The 22,670-nt window shown below is 35.7% G+C and overlaps 1 protein-coding gene across 3 annotated transcripts in view; it reads left to right on the forward strand.

Moving 5' to 3' along the window:
- The window catches only part of USP15 (ubiquitin specific peptidase 15), a 165,144-nt gene that overhangs the window by 37,356 nt on the left and 105,118 nt on the right, over positions 1 to 22,670 (forward strand). For all 3 annotated transcript variants that reach the window (XM_069080639.1, XM_069080673.1, XM_069080669.1), the window contains exons 2-3: positions 614 to 741; positions 6,256 to 6,386. In XM_069080639.1, the coding sequence (XP_068936740.1) occupies positions 614 to 741; positions 6,256 to 6,386 (259 nt within the window). The remainder of the gene's footprint in view (positions 1 to 613; positions 742 to 6,255; positions 6,387 to 22,670) is intronic.

The raw sequence follows: 22,670 nt of genomic DNA on the forward strand, positions 1-22,670 counted from the left end.
GGCATTTTTTAGAAATGTATTCAATATTTGGTTATCATAATTTACTGCTTGGAGCAGTGAATAGAGTGCCAGCTTTAAAGTGAGGAAGACCTGTTTTCTAGTATTGCCCTTTGACTCATACTGGCTGCGTAACAATTGGGTCAATAACCCTGTGCCCCAGGTGACTGTCGGAGACTAAGTTGTAGAGTAGGTTTTGGTAGGGGGAATTTACTGTTTGCCAAAACAACAAAATAACCACCAGCCATGTTCAAATTATTACTTATGTTGATTAATGGATTTCAGCAGCTCTTTATGGAATACCTGCTATATTGTTAACACTGCACTAGATGCTACTGGGGAGGGTTACAAAAGAATTATGACTCAGTCCTTCTCCCTCTAAATAGTAGTCATTTGGAGTCTTTCAGTAATAATACTTTATGCTTAGATAGTGCTTTTCTCCTCCTAATAACTTGGTGCTTCACCATAATTTTCAGTAGTCCTTTGAGATTGTTAAGAATTTATGAAGGAAAGGGTGGGGGGATGTTTTTTGAGTGCTCCTATATTTCCAGGAGAATGATTTTTTGTTTTAAATTGGTTTTCTTTAACATTTTTTTTCTTTTCTTTTCTTTTCTAGGTATTTAGTGGATAGTCGTTGGTTCAAACAGTGGAAAAAATATGTTGGGTTTGACAGTTGGGACAAATACCAGATGGGAGATCAAAATGTGTACCCTGGTCCCATTGATAATTCTGGACTCCTTAAAGGTTATTTATTATTGTCTTCCTTAAGTAAGGTTGTCAGTATGTTAAATGAATTAATGAATTAGACATTTATTTACATTATAGATTTCATATATTGACCTGATATGCCAAAGTATTCTGCATCACTGATTATTTTTGTTCATTTATGATCAAGTTAATATCTCATTTTGAAAGAATATAAGTATTTAACTTTATTAATATTGAAAAAATGTAGAAAATATAAATTTTGAAAAGATAAGAGCTTATTTTGAGTTCCCAGTTTAAGTATACCTGACTTATATGTGTCCCTCACATAAAAATACCACCATCTCAGCCCTTTGGCTACAGGAATTCTTTCCCTTGGAGCTGAGAGCTTAGGGTTACCTCTCTTTCCTCCTAACCTAGGATACCAGCCCTCACCTTTTCCTCACATCTACTATACCAGGGCCAGTTCCATTCAAGGGTTAGATATGTGTTGAAAAAAGACAGTGTAATCCTGTGTGACTCGCCTGTTAGTCCTCTTTTGTCCCTATCGTGTGAACTTGTGCTTCCATTAGCTGTTCTCCCTCCTCCACACCCTCATCCTAAGCCCCACTATGGTATTCTTACCCCTCTGCTCCCTACATCTTTTTATCTCAGACCCTCATCCTAGCTTCTGGGGTGCACTGTTGAGGACAGCCTAAGTTTGTTTATTTTTCCTGAAATGTGATGAATTTTAGTCATTTGCATAATTAAAAATTCACATTTCTGTAGCATTAAAAAACTTTAAAAGATGATTTCTTTTTAACGTCTTCATGAGGAAGAATATAATAAGTTATTACCCTCATTTTACAGATGAAGAGAGCTGAATCAGTTCAGGGAGGTTGAATGATTTGCTTAGATTATTTATCAGTAAGGAATTCTTAAATGCTTTTGTGTGCACCTGGTGTTGTCCTAAGCAAAGACAAAAGAAAAACAATCCCTGCCCTCCATGAGTTTACATTCTAACAGGGGAATCAGCATGTATCAAGATAAACTGTGTTTGAAAATGGCACACCCAAAGGAGACAGTGGGTGACTTGGGGTGACAGGGCACCAGAAAATTGAGCTAAGAGTTGGAGAGATAATAATTCCAAATGCATCATTGCTTCCTACTTCATGGACAGAGAGTCAGGAGAAACCACACCCAGAGAGCCCCCTATGCCTTCTGTGGCTTCTCCTCGACGGTCTATGTGAAAAAGACAAAAAAGAACAATTTAGTAGTGGGCATTTTTAAATGTCTGGCTGCTTAATTTAGGGATCTGGTGAAAGCTTTGAGACTGTTTTTTTTTTTAAATGCTTAGAAAGAGAGAAGCCATGGTCTGAAACAAAATTTACTTGCCACATTAGAGTTCTTAAAGGACTATAAACTTTATCTTGTTTGAGCCTCATAACCCCAAGAGGTAGGAACCATAGATATAATTGCCCTCATTTTACAGAGGAAGAAACTGAGACTCTGATGTTGTGACTTGCCCGTGGTCACGCAGCTAATAAATATCATAGCAGAATTTAAACCTAAGTCTTCCTGACTCCTGCTCCAGTCCCCTATCTGCTGTACTAAGTCCAGCTCATCCTCAGACACGACCAGTGTTGTCCATCCTTGGTAAGTCATTTAAAACCTGTTTGCCTCAGTTTCCTCAACTGTAAAATGAGGGTGATAATAATAGCATCCACTTTGCAGGGTTGATGTGAGGATCACTGAAATAATATTTGTAAAGTGTTTTGTGCAGCACCTGGTACATAATAGGTGTTAAATAATAATAGCAATAACGGCATTTATCAGATAAATAAATGCTTATTTATAGTGATTCAGAAGCATATAAATGCTCACTTATTCCCTTTTCCCCCTTCTCAGTAAGTGGGAAGGTAGTGTAAAGGAAAGCCTTAGGCCAGTACTTGAGGTCAGCAGAAGAAAGGAGAAAAAGATGACCAGGGAAGCAGCTAAAACCAACAAGTTTTATTCCTGAGAATAATACCAGCATAAGCTCCAGCCATCTCCTCCCTGCAATCTTCTATGTACTCATGCTTTCCCCTGCCTCTCGAACAGCTTTGCCCAGCCATTTCCCAGCCAATGGTAGCTATCACAAGTTGCTTGAGGGCCATCTTCCTCCCCATTATCTAGCTGGACTAGAGACCCTTTGATGAGAAATCCCTGATCCTCCACTGTAAGAGGAGGTTAGGTTTTTATATGCCATATTGAATCTCTGAATGTTTCTTCCTATAGAGACATTGTTACATACTGTAGTTAGAATATTCTCTAATATTCTTAGCGTGCTTCAGATACATTAAGGGTTTAAAGTGGACATTTATACGATACTGTAAGCCACCTGACCACCATTTTTATGACATTATTTCTATGGGGAAATGAATTCCAAGTTGCAAACTGACACCTTTTAGAATATAGTGCGTTGGAAACTGTTTTATGGGCATATAATGTAGAATTCATATGTCATAAGGATATGTAATTTATGAAGTAGTCATTTGAGTATTATGGGCTAAAATTAATCCTGCCTTATTTTTCTCCCTTCAAACCTATTTATAAATTTGGAGTAACTTATTTTGTTGCTTTAGGGCATGAATATTTCCTAAATTAAATGAAGTAAGTAGTTGTGTAAAATGGGATTTTTTGTTGTTTTCTCTGTTTTAAATATTAAATGGGAAATAGCTTAAAAAAATTTTTTTTCAGGGCGGCTAAGTGGCACAGTGAATAGAGCACTGGCCCTGCAGTCAGGGGGACCTGAGTTCAAATCTGGCCTCAGACATTTGATACACTTACTAGATGTGTGACTTTGGGCAAGTCACTTAACCCCAATTGCCCCCCAAAAAGCAAAAAAAAAAAAAATTTCCACTTTAGGATGAGTGTAACCATACTGCTCCTCATCTCTTTTGCTTCTAGACAGGTGACATTTGGGGGGGGGAGTCAGTATTTGTGGTCTTGATCTTCTATACTTCTTCCTCCCATGGTGCCCACATTTCTAATGCCTACCTCTTGATAGCACTTTTGTGAGGGAGGAGAAAAAAGAGCATATGAGTCAACTAGCAGGTGTTTTACAAACAGATGAATCACTTAGTGAACATTTATGGAGCATTTACTATGTGCCAGGCTCTGTGCTAAATCACTGGGGATATAAATATGAAAAAAAAGACAGTCCCTGCTCTCAAGAAGCTTACAATTCAATGAGAGTAGACAACCCACAAAAGGAAGTGAGAAGGGGAAGGTACCTGTGGCCCTTGAAAAAGTCCAGGAAGGTCCAGAGCAGTATAGCCAGGTGAGAAATGAGGCAGTGTTCTGAACTGAGCTCCCTCCTTAAATGAGTGAGCTCGGGGCTCCACCCTGTAAGCCCAACTGGGGATGGTGATGATGGAAAGCACTCAGACCCGTGGGATCTGGAAAGGTGAGGAGGTTTCCCAGATCTTAAGCTGCTTTGGACATGGTGGCTTCTTTTGAGAAGCCTCAGAGGAGTGCAGCCAGCTGAGAAATGAGGAGATCACTGAGTTGATCATCTGTTTTGAGGGGTCTTGATGTTGACAACTACATGTGATTCTGTTACACTTAAAATAGAAATACTTCTACTGGTTTCCATTCATTGTTGGGGTACTTGGCCATCTGGAACACAGGAAATGTCACAAAAAAACTTTATATTTCTAGGTTTCTTTCTTGTATGCCTTTCCTTCATGGAAAAAAAGGATTATGTAGTTTAAAAAAATGTAATTCATTCATAATGTAAATTCTTAATAAACTGTTTAGCAGTGACAATGACAGGGTAAAAAGGGTATCTAAATACATAAGGACATATTTAGATTTTGCAAAAGCAAGTCCTACAGTGGATAAATAATTGAAAGGATACAGGCAGAAGATTTTCAAAAGAAGAAAACAAATCATTAATAATCATCTAAGAACATGCCAAATCTGACTGATCATCAGGAGAGATTCAGAATAAAGCAGTGTTGGCAGTTCCACCTCATACCCCTAAAATTGGCAAAAATAATTAAAAGCAGTGAAGTTTCAGCAAAACAGGTCAACTCATTAATTGCTGGTAGAATGTGCAAACGAATGGCAACTTTTTGATAACATTCTGGCAATACACATTAAGAATTACAAAAATCATCATACCTACAAATATGTTAATTTCATTGTTAGAAAATTTTCCTGAGGGTATTATCAAAAAGAAGGAAAGTAGTTATGTATTCAGAAGACTTTTATTACAGTTTTATTTTATAATTATAAAAATATAGAGAGAAGTAAATGGCCAATAGCAGAGGAATAACTTGTGGTACATTAATGTGATGGAAAACCTGAATACAACTAGTAGGATATTTTTTAAAATCCAGAAAGACCTTTATTTTATTTATTTGCATGGCAGCACATTTTAATTATGGGAGCAAATTCTGTTTGCATGGTAGTGTAATTTTACATGGTAGCAAATTGTATTATAATTATTATTCTTTGGCCCTACTTTTTAAGTACTGTGTTCGTTGATTTAGACTGTTAGCTTTTTAGCCAAAAAATATTAGAGTCCTCTGTTTTTTCTTGGGCTGCTAGATCCTAGAGTTCTCATCATATTAGGTAACTGTGTTTTGGAACGTTATTTGAACTTGAATTTTAAATACAGAAGTATAGAACCAATTGATTTCCAGCAAAAGGCTAATATAATATAATTACATTAGCACTGTGTTTTTTTCTTCAAAATTTGTGAATTTACTAAATACTGTATCTTTTAAAAGAAACCTTATTGAAACAAAAATATAACTATGCATGGGATGTGACCAGATCACCTTGAAAGTATTCTTCTTAATAGGAACTCTTTGTTACCTCTTGGAATAGTCAGAATTTAGTATTACCACAACTACTTTTTTTTTTAAATTTATTTTATTCTGAACTTGAAATAAAATAAGCATTTCCAGTTATAGCTACTTAATTTAGCATTATATTCCTGGGATGGTCCACCTTTGAAATTCCATTCCAACAGGAAGTTTGAGAGTGGAATTTAAATCTGATAATGTATATAAAGTATTTTAACTATGTCATTATTATAATTAACACCTTAACCTCAGACCTTGAAGGAGGGATCTAGGTCATGGGAGGGCCATTTGCAACTGTCAAATGGTGAAGATTGAATATGGGCTATCCATCTTTAATTTGTTTACAGAAATCATGTTTTTTGCCTGCTGAATACATACATACATACACACATATGTATATTGTATATATTTATGTATGTAATAAAATTTCCTTTTAATAGTTTAGAATAAATTTTTATGTATTTTTAAGCAGTTAATTCTTAAAACATTAATTCAGCTAACCGTCCTCATTTAGATTTCATAATTTTCTAGTTAATATCTAGTTTCATATGTGCCATTTTTTGTATGCATTTGGAAATTTATTGTATTTAAAACTACTATATCAGAAATATAAACAGAGAATAAGATTGTATTTATATTTTGAAATGTATATTCTAAAAATATTGAAATGACTACTGTCACATCTTTTATGTATTAAAGAGTAACTTTTCTCTCACAGATGGTGATGCTCAGTCTCTTAAGGAACATCTTATTGATGAATTGGATTATATCCTATTGCCAACTGAAGGCTGGAATAAACTTGTCAGCTGGTACACATTGATGGAGGGTCAGGAACCAATAGCACGCAAGGTAATTTTTAAACAAAAGTGAACTCAGATAAGGGTATGTAAGTTGAGTGTTTTAAGTATCTCAAAACAAATTATTTTAAGTATGTTAAATAGTAAATAGTTATGAAATCATTCAGATTATAAAACTAATTTCATTTAAATATAATGTTCTTGAAAGTTATTTACAGAAGTAACTTTCATAGAATTGGATTTTCGTTAACAGAAATAGGTCAAAGTTGAACAGTAACCAAGATTTGTTATTATTATTACAGAATGCAATACTGAACATCTTAATATATGGAATTTTATATATTTTCCTTTCTAAAAAGCTTTGTAATTACTTTGTAGATAGAGTTAGGGTTTTTTTCTCCCTGAACTATGAAATTATTCTGAAACACAAAAGGCGGTGATATACTTTTAAGAGTGCCGGACACTAAAATACCTTCAAACAGATTGGCCAACTCTGTACAGCTGGTGAGTTTTTCTCACTGGGGGCAGAAGTCTCTTAGAAATATGTTCTGTTATGTACATTTTCTAATAAGGATGAATCATATTCTGAATGTAGGTCGGCTGAAGTAAGAAAGCTAGTAGACTAAATTTATATAATTTACTTCCAGTTAAATTCATTTATTTGGCAATGGTAATAATGTTGGTAATTATGTGAAGATTTCAATTTTCATAGCTAACTCTTGAAAACTTTTTAAATAAAGGTTGAATATGTAGTTGTTTTTGATTATTTCAGCTTTTGCAGGAGAAATAGGACTTCATGTTTTGCTTCAACATTTCTTTGTGACCATTCCAAAATCGATAATTTTGGCACCCAGAAATGTTGGTCATATCTAGAAACTTCCTAGTTAAACTGGTATGGTTGGATAATGATGGTATAGTCTAGTTTAGAGAATTTCTGGTTAAATTTAACCCATTTAAAGGGCTTTTATAAAAATATAAAGTTAAAGCTGTCTCTAATTTTCGCTGACACAGCAATCGTAGAGAAAGGGAAAAATTAAAACTTTCCTAAAACCTTAACTCACAAAGCCTCGGATATCCATGAGAAATGACAAGTGTTTTAAAAATAAAATTAATCTCTCCAGGAATCAGGTTTTTTTCTTCCCCTAGGTGTTAGCCTAGATGACATCTTTAGTCCCTTTCAGCTCTAAAAAATGTGTAGTTCTGTGAAATATAAAAAAACTACTATTTTGAGGATTTCAAAGAACAGGGAAACAGTTAATTGGAAAGTGCATTCAAGTACTCAGTGATTATAAATATAAGGTTTTTAGATTGCTGTATCATGGATTTAGAGCCAGAAGTGACATTAAAGGTCCTCAGATCTAATCCTTCTCATTTTACAGATGAGTGAATTGAAGCTCAATGTAAGTGTAGTGACATATCCAGGGTCACACAGGCAATGAGGGTTCTAATCCAGGTCTTCTGACTCCAAATTCTGGGTTTTTTCTATTATATTTCTCTATATAATCTCATACTTAGAATAAACTATTAAGTAAATCATTATTTTTGTTCTTGCATTAAATGATCATTTCTGCCCAATAAAGCAATAGAAAAATAAAAGTTTTAGAAAACTTCAGGATCTTTTGGGAAGAGCTAGTCACAGTCATTAATAATTTAACCCTGATTCCTCTAAAATCATTTTTTTTTAAATGTGTTTTGCTTACCTCAACCAGAAAATACCCACCTATGTTTTGTGACCCTTTTTGCACAGTTAATATAAAGTCTGTCAGGGTGATTTTTCATTCAATGAATATTTTTAAGTACTTCACACTTTATAGTGAAAAGGATATGAAGATAAATAAGGCAGAAGTCTTGTCCTTAAGAAGCTTATATCTAGTTAGGGAATAAGACTTCCAAGTCATCATCCCTACTCCAACCTCACTGTCTTCCCTTTCCCAATATCAATCTCTAGCTAACCATTTCCGCTCTGCATTGTCCTTCAGTCACCAAATTCTATTCTGTTAATGCTCACATCCTGCTAATACCTAACTCTGGATTATTGCCACCTCCTATTTTGTGCAGCTCAGGAAACTAGGGCTAGATATATACATCTAGAATAGGGCCCAGAACAGAGCCTTTTGGTATACTCAAAACTACCTCTACATGTACCTTGATCCCACCCCATCTTGTCCTATTTTGAAAAGTGCTACCACAATCATACCTTCTCTCTAGTGTTCTTGAGCAGAAATTATTACACTAAGCAGACTGAAGTGTCAAAGAGAGGTACCAATACTCTTGTACTTGAACAGGTAGCTTTTAAATTCATATTTTGATGTTCTTGGTTCTAAAATTGATTTTTATCATCTATTTGTGCCACTTAGTACTACTACTGCCTTGAATTGTTTACAACTTAGTGTTTTTGTGTGTTATCTCCTCTACCTAGACTAAAAAGTCCTTAAATTGGTACCTTATATTTTTATCCCTTAAATACCTACCACATGCCTTTCACTTAATGAATCTTCAAAGAATTGATGGATGAATGACTTATGGATTCTTATGGGTGAATATGTATACAAAGTGCTTAAGTTAATATAAATTGTACCTTTTTTAATGTTAGGGAAATATTGGTAAATTCATATATCCTGGTATAGTATAAGGGGTTGGTTTTTTTTTTCCTGTTTTTAATCTTTATCTATCTTTGGTGTTGTACTCTTATCCTTTTTTATTGTCTGCTCAAAAAACAATACAAAAGAATTTGCAATATGTTGTATGACAGTTATTTTTAATGTGGTTTCTATTTCCAGATAGTAACAGAATGAACTTTATAATGTACCATTAAATTTAATATGTTACTACTTCTCAAGCTTATGGGAAGATATTCTAAAATTTTATTATATGGTGCTAAACACAATCCAGCCTCATTCCCTACCATCACCTTAAGCCTTCTATATTTAAGTAGTCTGTTTGTTATTGTTATTCTTCAGTCAGAGTTATGGAGCTGTTTTTCTTTGAACCACTGAAAATAATTTCCCATTTTAGAAGTAAAAACTTGACAAAAGAAAAACTAACTTTTTCTTAATGAAAATTTAAAACCAAAATATGGTGTTGTAAGAAGATTATATTGTATTAGGACCTAGAGGAGCTTAGATCCCCCATATACTCCATAGTAAAGCTATCACGGTAAAGTGCTCTAGAAGGAACAATAATTAAGAAATCCTAAGAATAACAGGTGTAAGCTTCTCCATCCAATCTAGGGCCACATAAAAGGTCTGCCAGAATCATCTGGAAGTTCAGAGGGCAGACAAACCAGCATATGTGAAATGTAAAATGCATTATAAGCAGCCCTATCCCAGAAACAAGGCCAAGCCAACCTGCACTTGAGCCACTGCAAGAGATTAAGGGCAGACCAGTGTCGAGTACATCCAGCACAGGACCTAGGCATCCTTCTGGGGTCACAGAAGGAAAAAAGACCAGGGTAGGATTTAGGAAGCAAAGTACCTGAGTGATTGGAGGCCTGCTGCCAGCACAGTCAATAACACCTTGTTAGATGGGATCTGTCAGGATCATATCAAGAGATAGAGCCATCTCAAGGTACAGGAATGTGCAAGAAGACAGTGAAAAAACCAAGGCCCAGACACTGAAGTCTGAGATATTAGGACACTGAGCAAAAACCTAAGAATCCCTTCAGATGGTAGGGCCCCTACTCTTGGTGGCTAGGTGGTGCAGTGAATAGAGCACTGGCCCTGGAGTCAGGAGGACCTGAATTCAAATTTAACCTCAGACATAAACACCATAACACACACACACACACACACACAGCCCTGTGACCTTGAAAAAGTCACTCAACCCCAATTGCCCTACCTTCCCCCCTCCAAAAAGCAAAAAGAAGGATACGGGAGGGAGCATAATCTGACCTAAGCACAAATCCCCAGTGCAGAAACTGAAGCTAGAGTTACGGGTAAACACCATGAAAAAATAAGAACTTGAGAGAATGGTTTGAGAAAAAAAAAATGTCCTTATCTGCAGGACTACAAAAGTACCTGAAAGAAAAGAAAGGGATACAAAATAAATTGTTTTAAAAAAACACCTAGGGGAGAAAGAATGGCAAAGGGGACTAATAGCTTAGAACAAAGAGTAATAAACTTTACCCAGGAATTGAACTCCCTGAAAATTAGAATGGGACAGATAGAAAACAGTTACTCTTATCACAGATCAAGAAATAAAACCAAATAAAAAATTGAAATTACAGAAGAAAATGGAAGGTATAATCTCTCACTTACCAGGAAAACAAGTCAAGGACAGATAATATAAAAATCATCAGACCCCCTGAAAATGACTAAAACTAAGAATAGTTTAGATTTTTTTGTTCCATCCCAATTTTAGTACATCTAAGCTGGTAAATTAGTCTAGGAAAAAAAATCCAGGTTCTAGCTAGGGGGGAAAGGGAACAAACATTTACCTACCACTTACCACAGTACCTACCAGTGTACCAGGCACTGTTCTGAGTGCTATACAGATATCTCATTTGATTAGTTATCTTCAAATGGGATGAAAAATAAATTTATTAGCTTAGATTGCTTTGGTTGTCTGTTCAAACTAAATAAGATAAAATTTTCTGTATCGGTTTTCCATTTTTGGTGTCATTGTAGAATCAGAATCTTGAAGTGGAAGCAGCTGTTAGAATTCATCTAGTCTAATACTTAAAATCGGATTCTTTTCTCCAGTATCCCCAGTAGTTAACTATCCAGCCTTCACTTGTCGCTATGCAGAGAAAATTCATTACATAGTCAAGCAGCCGATTTTGCTTTTGTACAGCTGATATCAGGAAGTTTTTCCTTATATGAAGATGAAATCTTCATCTAGATAGACATTATCCGTTGGTCTTAATTCTACCTTCTAGGCATAAGCAAATCAGTCTAATCCAGCCATTTCACATCGATAGTCCTTAAGACAGTTATCGTGTTCATTTTATCTTTTGCTAAATATCCTCAGTTCCTTCAGTCTCTATTTATGTATGACATGTTTTCAACTTTCTTCTGGTCTCCCTCCCTTTATGTGTACCATACCTTGCCTTAACCAACAAAAGCTATTTAGAATACAATGTTTTTAAAAGTTATTAATTCAGTAGTTAGTAAACATTTATGAAGTGTTTACTATGTGTCAGGCACTGCGCTGAGAGCTTAGAGATACAAATATGAAAAGAGAAAGGCAGTTCCTTTCCTCAAAGAATTTACAATCTAAGAAGGAAGACAAAAACAGAAACTGAAAGGGGATGGGAGATAAGTTCCAAAGTAATACAGCCCGGTGAGAAACACAAGGAGATATCTGAGCTGGGATCTCTCCTTAAATAAAGGTTTGGAATCCATCCTCACTCCCCCCTCCAATCAGAGAGTCCAAGGGTAGTGAAGAGGTGGGGTATCAAAACTGATGATTTTTATAAGATGATGAGGTTATCCCAGTAATGAGCTTCCTGGAGCCTGGTGAAGACCTTGTCTGAAGATGTGGTTAAAAAAAAGCAGAAGGAGTTAATATGCAGAGCCTAAATCCATCTAGAGTATAATATTGTACTCAGTTTTGTGAGTAATCTTATCTGAGAGGTAGAGGAACATGAATCTCAAAGCAGATTATATTAATTGTAGGGACAGTTTTTATGTTGAAATCATAAGTGTTTCTACTTCATGGTCTAGTACAAGATTTATTTTCAAAGACTGAAACTTCATAGAGGAATTTAAAGGATGAACAGGTCTGGATTTTGGGAGACTCAAAAAAAATCCTTGGTGGAAATGACAGCAATATAGATGGAGACTGGTTCACAGGAGGTGGTATAATTACCTTGAACTTACTGCTGGCGGCTCTAGGTCTTGTACTTACCTCACCTTTAAAAAATCGAACCGAAGAAGATTATTGTTAGAATGATTTGTTTCATCAGTCAACTAAGTTGATTGATTTTTAATAGTGAGGTTTCTTATAGTTTGGCTTTACCTGATGCAAGAATATATTATGTTCAAATACTCAGAATTCTACTGGTGAGGAGAACTTAGTAGATGCTGAATAATATAGACTGGTGGACAAAGTTATCAAGAGTAATATTATAAATGCTTTCTGCTGGGCTCCCATTTCCTACTTAGCACTTTTAAAAGGTACAAGGGATAAATGAAGTAGTAGTTGGTGGACCCTTAAATGAATAGACTCATTGTTCAGAAAATTTCTTACCTATTTTTGTTGTTGAAAATATGCTTTTCTCTTTTAGGTCTTTTCCCAGGAGTTTTGATATATTTTAATATTGGGAACACTCAGCACCTTATTGAAATTTAAAAATATAATACCCTTTGTATCCTCCACCAAACTTTCCTGGTTTTATTAAGTTGAAAAGACTTAGTTATGTCATTCTATCACTCCCTTTCCCACCCTCTACTTGACTTCTGTCTGTGTCTTTTAGGGCAGTAGTGTTATACACTACAGATTCCTTTCATATTTTTCATTTTTATCAGCTTCATGTTAGTAATAAATCTCATTTATATAGCACTTTAAGATTTACAACACTGAAACAGTGTTGGGAAAGAAGTAAAATTGAGTCTGTTGTCTGTATGGGAGAAACATTGTTTTAACAGTAGTTTCTCTGCATCTCTTCATGGGGCCATACTTCTTCATCAGCACCTCCTTCAGGCAAAATGTAGATAAGAAGACTCCAGTGTACTCTCTTCTGTCTGTGAAAGGAATAGATAGCAGAAATTATTTCCATAACTTCTCATTTTTCCTTTCATTCAGGTAAAAACTCTAGGCAAGAAAGAAGTAAGCCTTTTAATTAAAATTTTAGTCATTTATTTGTGATCTTAGTGTTTTAATAAGGATTAGAGAAGGCAGTGGAAAGGCTGTTAGATTTGGCATAAAAAAGAAAACTGAATTTAAATTCTGACGGTTGTGATCTATGTGATTTGGGGCAAGTCACTTCATTTCCTCAGCTGTAAAATGAGATCATCGCTGGGTCCCAACTCTAAATCTTTTAATCCTATTCTGTACCAAGTACTTAGTATATTTATGACCTTTTATTCTTTTGATAAGCTATAGATTAAGTATTAATTATTCAGAAAAATAATTTTAGGAGGGAAGAAATTTAAAGTTATGTAGGATTAATTATATATTATTATCACATGTAGAATTGTAGCATGGGTTTAAATTGACTAATAGAAAATTATGAAAAACACTGTAGTGATAGCATATTTGGTATAATGTTAGGGAAGAATGGTGGCTAAAATATATTGGTATTGAACAAGTTACAAACACTCAAATGTTACACATCTCATATACAAAAAACGCTATATCCACATCCTAAGACTATTCCACCCCAGGTTAGCCAATAAACAAGCATTTATTAATTCTTGCCTATGTTCTAGACGCTGTGCTAAGCATTAAGAATACAGACAGGGTTGTTCTGGAGCCAGCTCTAACCATTTTACTGAGAGCTAATTATTAAATTTTCAGGGTGAGCATTTATACTTCAGAAATCAGCCATTGCTACAAGTCAGGGCTTTTTTTTTTTAGTTTGTCATTTGTCTAGAATAAATGTAGATTAAGCATCACAGCCACATGCAGTCCTCCAGGTCTTCAAGTGTGGCTCTTGGACTGAATTTAGTCCAAGGGCTGCACTTGAGGACCCCAAGGCCACAGGTTCCCCAACTCTACAGTATACCTTATTGAATAGGGGGAGGAAGTGAAGATTGGCATGGGCCTGTCCTTTAGGGAATTCATGTTAGTGGCAGTGTAGAAAATGGATTGAATTAAGGAGACTTGAAGAAGGGATACCATTTAGGAGGCTTTTCTGCTGATCCTGGCTAAAGGTTATGAGTCTGTACCAGGGTGATGGCAACATGAGTGAAGAAAAGGGGATTGTATACAAAAGATGTAGATGTAGAAAGGACAGGATTTGGCAACTGATTGGATATGTGAGGTGAGAATGAAGAGTAGATGCTCACACAGAGACTTTAACCTGGGTGACTAGAAGGATGGTGGAGTTTTGGAAGAATGAAAGGTATGTGGAAAAAGGAAATTCCTCATTTGACATGCTGAATGTGAAATGTCCTATAGGATGTCACGTTTAAGTGTCCATTTAGGCAGTTGATGGGACTGTAGGTCTCTGCTTTTTAAAATTCTATCTAAACTAAATTGCCCACAGAAATTTTAAACTTTGTTGTTTAATAACCTTCATTTTTTTATTGCCCCCATTTTACAGGCAAGGAAACTGAGGTTGAGGGATATTAAGTAACTTGGCCAAAGTCACATGACTAATGAGTAAGTGTCTTTTGGTCATATTCAGACTAAAGTCTAACTTATTCTTAAATCCAATACTCTTATCTAGTCATCCACATAGCTGTCTTTTTTTTTTTCCTCTTAAGTATTAGACATGATGATGAAGAACATTTAAGCTTTAGAGTTTACCAAAAGCATGTCTTATACATTAGCTTACTTGAAAACTAGTACCTCCAGTTCAAAGAATAGTGAATGTGGAACTCTCATTACTTATTATTATTCTTGAAAGATGTCCTTTACAGTTTTGTCGTTCCAACTTTATATAGGCAATTACTTATTAAAATTTTATGAAAATTATTATTGAGGCTTATTTTCATCAATATCGTTAGGAAAGTCTTTTTTAACTGTGATTTATCATTTATGGAATATATGCTGTATAAGAGTTTTTGAGTGATTATACGAGAAGGAAGAAAGTTGAAATTCAGTTGTGGTTCCATAATTTTGTTTCTTTCGTTTTATGGTACTCCCAAGGATTGTGTTATTTGGAACTTTAGAAATAACTCCACAAAGTGTGATATTCCAGTGTGCTCCATAGTTTTGTGGGGGTATCTGAAATATCCTCTACATAGAAGTTCTGCAGACTGATCCATAATGTAAATCACCCCAAAATGTATTAGGTTTTTTCAATAAGTCTTTAAGAGAGACCACTGTTAAGGGTCTGCTAGACCAGAACTCCACACGATTGCTTGATTGCTGTTTTGTTGTTTTTCAGTTGTAAGCAAGTAGAGGTAGCCACTTCACAGAATCTCTTACCCTACCAAAAAATGGCAAATCTAAAAAGTTGGAGAATGTTTAAGTAATAGACTTTGGCTTATAGCAAAGGATATTGGTGGAGAGAATGATTATTCAGAATTTTATTTTTTATTTTAGTTCATCACACTATTCTCAGGAATGGTTTCTAATACAATTCTATATCTTTAAAGGTAAAGGTATATAGTACTCTGCACCATAGTTAAAGGGCTCCATCCCTTTTTTTCTACCTCTATCCCTTACTCATCTTACTAGTGTTAACCCACCTTGTCCCTTTTTGCTATGCTATTTTCTCCTTGACTTTTTACTCTGGCAGATTTTGTGTTTTTGAATTCTGGAGGGGTAGGAATGAGAAACTACAATATTTATGACTGTGAGGGAGAAATGAATTATATTCATAGAAATTCACTCAGTTCATCAATTAAGTTAAATTAACACCTGCTAAGTGCAAGGGATTGCATATTGGTAGAAAAGTCTTTATCGAAGTTTATCCTTATGTCAATAAAATCACATGTCTAATCCATGTACAAGGCACATTAATTCCCCAAAGCATTTACTGAGTTCCTACTATGTATTGTTAAGGAATGTTAAAGGGGACCCCTGAACTTGTCTTTTTGACTTGCCATATTGTCCAGAAGCACTAGACGCAGAAGATACAGGAGGCCCTGAATGTGTCAAGGATGAAGTATACCCCCCACATGCACTGACATAATGGGCTGTTTGCATTCCAAACTGGACTCCCTGTGTGTCCCAGACAGTGTGCACTAGGCTTGTGCAGCTGTACCTTTGTAGATAAGGAGACCATGATATCTTCATGGTCTAGCAGCTGCCAGGCGGAAAAAAAGTGGCTTTTGGCATCTCCTTGCTCCTCCTTCAGGAGGGATTTTGTCCTTTTCCCACCTTTATTGTTCCTTTCCCCCTTCTATGCCATGCCCCTTTTATGTGGAGATAGGTGGCATTTCCTCCCTCCTTTGTCCTGCTGTCATAAGTATGCAAATTTACGTATAGATTGTGAACTCTTTGGGTTCCATATGCATGTTCCATTTCTCTTTTAATAAACCTAGTTTTCACTTAAGTTTTGTGAAGTTTGTGTGTTAACAGTATTTTTGGCACTATTAGCTGTTAAAGAGGACAGATATATTGCCTAGGATTGTGAGGGTAGGACTTAAGCTGTGCCTTCAGAGGATTTACATAAACTGAGACTGTAGGGAAGTGCTTTACAAATGTGAATTATGTGCCAAGCAGAGACATGCAGACAAGAAAGCAAAAGTCTTGGGGGCCTGATAGGTCAGTCAGTTACTAATCCACCAGCAAGCATTTATTAAGAACCTACTATTTATAAAGAGAAAGAAGAAACAGTCTCTGCTCTTGAGGAGCTTATAGTTTACTAGACAGCAAGCACAGACATTGTAAGATTTAAACATACAGGACCAGATATAAAGTAACCTCGCAGGAGAAGGCAGTAGCAGCTTTGGGGACCAGAAAGTGGCTCATGCAGATAAGTTAGGAGGTATAGTTTGGGACCATATTTCCATCATGTGGTTAATGCAAAGTTTTTCAGAAGACCATAACAAGTACTATTAATTTTTTTTAATTCTATTTCATGATAGAAACCGTATTTTAGGAAGATTAATCTGACCATAAAAATTAGCAGTCTTATTTTGCATCTTTCTCTCCTCACTGAGGAAATTTAACAACAAACGATGCCACGGAAAAGAGTCTTATCAATTCTCACTGAAGCGTGACTCACAAACCTTTCTTTCCCCAAATTTTCCTCTTCGTTCCTACCTGATTTGGATCAAAATACCTCCAGAAAATAAGCTAAGTTCATTTCTTTCTTGCCAAGCCTTGGCAGAATTCTCAAGTGAGAGCAGTAGACCAGGATGGAAAGGGGAATAGTATGTAGAAGAGATGAGGGCCCGTCCTGCTTTTTGTTACACTAGAAGAGTTTGATTTGATTGCATATGTAAAAACCTTATGTCTTTTTTGGCCCTGCAAGAAGCCTTTTTCTCCCGGCTGCTGATCTCCATGAATAACCATTTAGGCTCTGACTAGCATGGTATGGCAAAGCACAGACTAGATTCTCATGGCATCTACTGTAGCCCTTGTGGAGTCTGGCAGACAAGCCTTTCTCAGTTGCCCCTTGCCAGTCATACCTTTTGGCTGTGCTCAGCATAGTCTGGAACATGAATGTCCTCGACCTAGCTGCTTAGTCACTATGTCAACATAATGAAGTTCAGACTACTCTTTCAAATTCTGAATCTTATTGGAATGTTTCATACTCTGATGACTTATTTTTTTTTTTTTTTAAACTGTTAAATAGGTAAAATATGCTTAGGTAATAGAATATCAATAAAATTTCAAGGACACAAAAGCCTGGTAAAAATGTAAATATGGGAAGTAATTAGGATCATATGATTTAGAGTAGGAAGAAGCCTTTCCTGTGCCAAATATTAACATTTTTAGTGCTGTTTTCAATTTGGACTCATAGAATCTAAGCGACAATGCCATCAATCTTTATGAACAAAGCTCAGGGCTATGGAGATTTATTTTGCGTGCATTTTTTCCATTTGGTATCCAGCTGTCATGACTTAATTTGACCAACAAGAAGTATACTTAATACAGTTGTTAATTAAGATATTTACATATTCAGAGCCTTATGACTTGTGAGCCTCATCACAGTGCTGTGAACCAAAAGGGTGACTAGCTAGGAGGAGTCAGCGAAGGACTTTTTCTATATCTTCCCAGCTCTGGGGAATTCCTGCTCTATTTTTTTTTTAAGGCTGTCACCTGTCCTCAATTTTTAAGATGTTGCATCTCCTCAGTTTTTAAGATGTTGTCTCTCTTCGATCATGATCTGATATAGTCATCACTTTAAAGATAGCTTAAATGTCCCATGGATTTAATGTTGCTTGATCATTTCATAGTCCCAGATTTCCTTTTAGACTAATTAGCTTATTTCAAATTCAAATTTGAAAGCAAGCTAAAAAAGTTAGAATTTTATAACTTACTGTGTTTACTACAAACTGTTGCTTTTTTGCTCTCTTAAGTTTAGAGAAGAGAGCACTGATTTTCCACATCAGTTTATATACCAGCAATTTGGTGTATTGGGTCAGCAGCACAGGAAATTGAAAAGGCCACAAGACTGATGACCAAGGTTCAAGTCCTGACTCTGACTCAGTGTCAGTGTGTTTTCAGGGAAGTACCTGTTTCCTGGCTGTAAAATAGGGGTGATCTCACATTTATGTACCCCATGCAGTCAGTGCATGCCTTATGGTGCACTGGGAGAGCATGGACTTGTGGTTGTAGCATTGAAGTTCAAATCCTGGCTTTGATAATTCTCTAGGGCTGTAGTTTGCTCAACTACAGTTGAGGGATTTTGACCAGATGACTTTTAAGTTCCTTTGCAGTTCCACATCTGTTATATATAGAGAGAATCATTTTCCCCTTCTAAAATGTAAATTCCATAAAGGCAAGGCCTATATCTTATCTCCCTTCCCCCATTGCAGCATAGTGCCACAACAGCAATACAACAAGAGCTGCTTAAGAAATATTTGTCGAATCAGACTGCCAAATACATGATGATAAAGTACAAAATGCCTGCTATGGTCCATGGTAGAGATAAACAACTGACAAATTTGTCAGTGTCAATTTTGTTTGTACTGTTACTCTTCCTAACTGGTTCTGTTATGGTGTATCATTATGAATAATCAGCTAGGAGTAGGGATTGGCAAGGTAGACAGCTGTCCATGTAAGTCAACACTCAAGGGATATTAATGTTGCTTTTTTAGAAGTGCACATTTTTATTGCCATTAAATTTTATTAATGGCATTTCTATACTTAAGGATAAATCAAGGTGGATGGAACAGTGAAGGCTTAAAGCCTCTGGCAGACAGTTATCATAGAGTTTAATAAACGTTAGGATCGCAGGTGTCTGCCTATTCACCTGTTATTATTTGATATAGTTCTAGAAATGCTAGCAATAGCAGAGAGAAGGAAATTAAAAGTCTAAAAAGTATATAAATAATAGGCAAAGAGGCAATAACACTTACTGTTTACTGACAACATGATAGTTGAGTTAGCAAAAGTCTAAAGAATCAAAGAAACCTATTAAGACAATAGCATCCACGAGACTGCAGAATGAACCAACAAAAATCAAATTCATTTTTAGAACTACTAGATGTTTTAGAATAAAATATTTAGGTGTCCATCTACAAAAGCACACTCAGTACTTCTATAGATTCAGTTACAAAATACTCCTTAATGAAATAAAGAATAACTTAAATATTTGGAGGAATATTCAGTGATCATTGGTGGGCTGTGCCAACATTAATAAGTATAACAGTAGTACCAAAGGTAATTTATAATTTTGATGCTATGCCAGCCAGACTATCAAGACACCTTACAGCATGTATATTGTATATTAAAATTTGATAGAATTATTGCAGCTGTGTTTTAAAAAGGAAGATTAATCTGACAATAAGAGCTGACTGTCTTATTTTACATTTCACAAAAGAATACAGAACTTAATAAAAATAATGAAATTCATTTGAAGGGCAAAACACTTAGAATTTGAAAAGAAATAATGAAAAAGGATAGAAATTGAGGAAGAATAGAACTTCTAGACCTCAAAGTGTATTATAAAACAGCATCTCTAAGGTAGGGTGAGTTGGTAGAAATGTAATAATATAATCAAAATTGTTGAACTCTGTCTTTTTTTTTTTTCTTTATAAGCAATCGGGGTTAAGTAACTTGCTCAAGGTTACACGGCCAGTTATTTCTGGGTGTGGTGCTGAGTATCCGAGCCCAGATTTGATCCCCAGGTCATCCCAACACTGGAGCTGGTTATCTTACTCGCTGAGCCACCTGGCCGCCCCTAAGCAATTGGGGTTAAGTAACTTGCTCAAGGTTACACGGCTAGGTGTTTCTGGGTGGGTGCTAAGTGTCTGAGCCCGGGATTCGATCCCCAGGTCATCCCAACACTGGAGCCGGTGCTCTTACTCGCTGTGCTACCTGGCTGCTCCCCTTTGTTTGTCTTAAGAATCTATCTCCTATCCATAACTTTAAAAGGTTTATAATCTGCTTATCTTCTAATTTTTTGTAGTATGATTTTTTAATTCTAGGTCACATCCATTTAGAATTTATTGTGACAATGATTTAAGATGTTAGTGTTCTAAGCCCACCATGCAGCTGCTAGGTGGGAAAGTGAATAAAGTGCTGGGCCTGGAGTCAGGAATTCAAATATTACTTCAGTGAGTTCAAATGTTACTTCAGACACCTATTAGCTGTGTAACTCTGGATAACCCCATACTCCTCAGATGTAAAATGGGGATAATGATAATAGCTTGTTGTGAGGGTCAAATGAGATAGGAATTGTAAAGTACTTAGCACAGTCAGTGCCTGACCCACAGATACATAAACGTTAGCCATTATTGTTATTCTATCCAGTTTCTCAGAGGTACTTATCAAAAAAGGTCTTCTTTCTTAGTAATTTATGTTTTCAGGTTTATGGAAAATTAGAATCTTGAGTTCCATAATTTCTGATTCTTCCTTGTCTGATCAATTTTTTTTTAGTCAACATTAAATGGTTTTGATAGCTGCTGTTGTTTTTTAATTTTTTATTTATTTGGTTTTTTATTTATAGAATAAAACAAGTATTTCCATAACATAGTATAATAAAAAAAGTTGCAAGTGAAACTGCAAATCTGTAATATACAATTTTTATTCCTTTTAAATCTATAATAAAATATCGTTTAAATTTTTTTCTTCTATTTTTCCTCCCCTCTCCCCTGAAAATAGAACCCTGTATAACACTAAAACTTATCTTAATGTTCTGTTATGTCTCTGTTGTCCATGTATTTATCTAAGCCCTTCTTGAACGTGCTGTTTTTAGTCTTTACCACCTTTGGAGGGAAGATGAAAGTTCTGCACAATTACTTTCATTCTGTACATCAGTATTTCTTTTATTTGCCTTAAATGTTTCTCTTTATAAAACTTTTAGGGTTACCCTCTTTATATGCTAGGGTTTGGTGAAGAATTCCACCTTTTCTCCATCCTTGATGCTGTAAACTTTCATTGTATTGTGCCTCCATTTTCATCTTTGCACACTGAAGAAATCCTATTTTTTTCCCTGAAATTACAGAAATTGCTTTACAATAGCTTGATTATTTTAATTACTCGTTCCAACCATCTTAGAAGATACAGATTTGGAGTTTTGTTCCTAGATGAAACCATTTTTGTTTTCCTATCCCAGACTCACTTTGTGATTTGAGAAGCTCAGCCATCATATCCAGTATATCCTATGCGCCTTATGTTACTCCTTTGTTAGCAAACTGTTATTGTTGTTTTTTGGGGGGGGGGGAGGCGGGGATTGATTGACTGGTAGAGAAAAATGAAGCTGGTGGTAAGAGGATGACTATGGGACTTCTGGAGTGTGATGCCTTGTATAACTTCATGAACTTGTGACTCAGACATTCCCAAAACAGATTACTCTGTAATAGTTTCTCAGAGTAGACATAAATTTCAGTAGCATTCATCAGATACTTATTCTTGTAAAACTTGTGTGATTTTGTGTGTGGGGGGGTTGACTTTTCCTATTCCCTTTTGTTTTCACTTAAGGTTATTTTTAATTAAACTGACAATAGCATCACTGTATAATATATAAAGCACTATATAAATGTGTGGTGGTGGTAGAAATAAGAAGAGCAGTATTCTTAATGCAAAGATGTACTTTAAAAAAAAAGAAAAAGCCCTAAATTCTAATAAAAGTTCTTAGAAAATATCTTCTGGTGGTATTTTTTGTCAATTTTTTTCTTTTTTTTTTTTAAAGCAATCGGGGTTAAGTAACTTGCTCAAGGTTACACGGCCAGTTATTTTGTGTGGGTGCCAAGTATCTGAGGCCGGAACTGATCCCGGGTCTCCCGACGCCGGGGCTGACGCTCTTACTGCGCCACCTGGCCGCCCCTTTTTTTGTCAATTTTTAAATAGAACCTATCATGGTACAAATAAGGGAACTGAACAGTAAAGACATGTGTTTCATGCATAGTGTTCTATAGATTTACAAAGCACTCTTCACTACAACCTGCTGAAAAAGGTGTTAGGAAACAGCAGTAACAGAGAGGCTTTGTCTGTGTTGCTCAGTGTCGGAGCTGACACTTGCCCTCTTGCTGCCAGTTTCATACTCTTGTCACTTTCCTCTCTTGCCATATACACCATATGTTCACTTGAGAAATAGATGCTCTAATATCAATCATCAGACATACCATAAACCTTGGGAAGTAATATGGTAAAGAACAAAATCTCC

The sequence above is a fragment of the Petaurus breviceps genome, unplaced genomic scaffold, assembly GCF_028583685.1.
Source record: "Petaurus breviceps papuanus isolate PSGF00001 unplaced genomic scaffold, PetGlider_PUasm1.0 154, whole genome shotgun sequence".
NCBI lineage: Eukaryota > Metazoa > Chordata > Mammalia > Diprotodontia > Petauridae > Petaurus > Petaurus breviceps.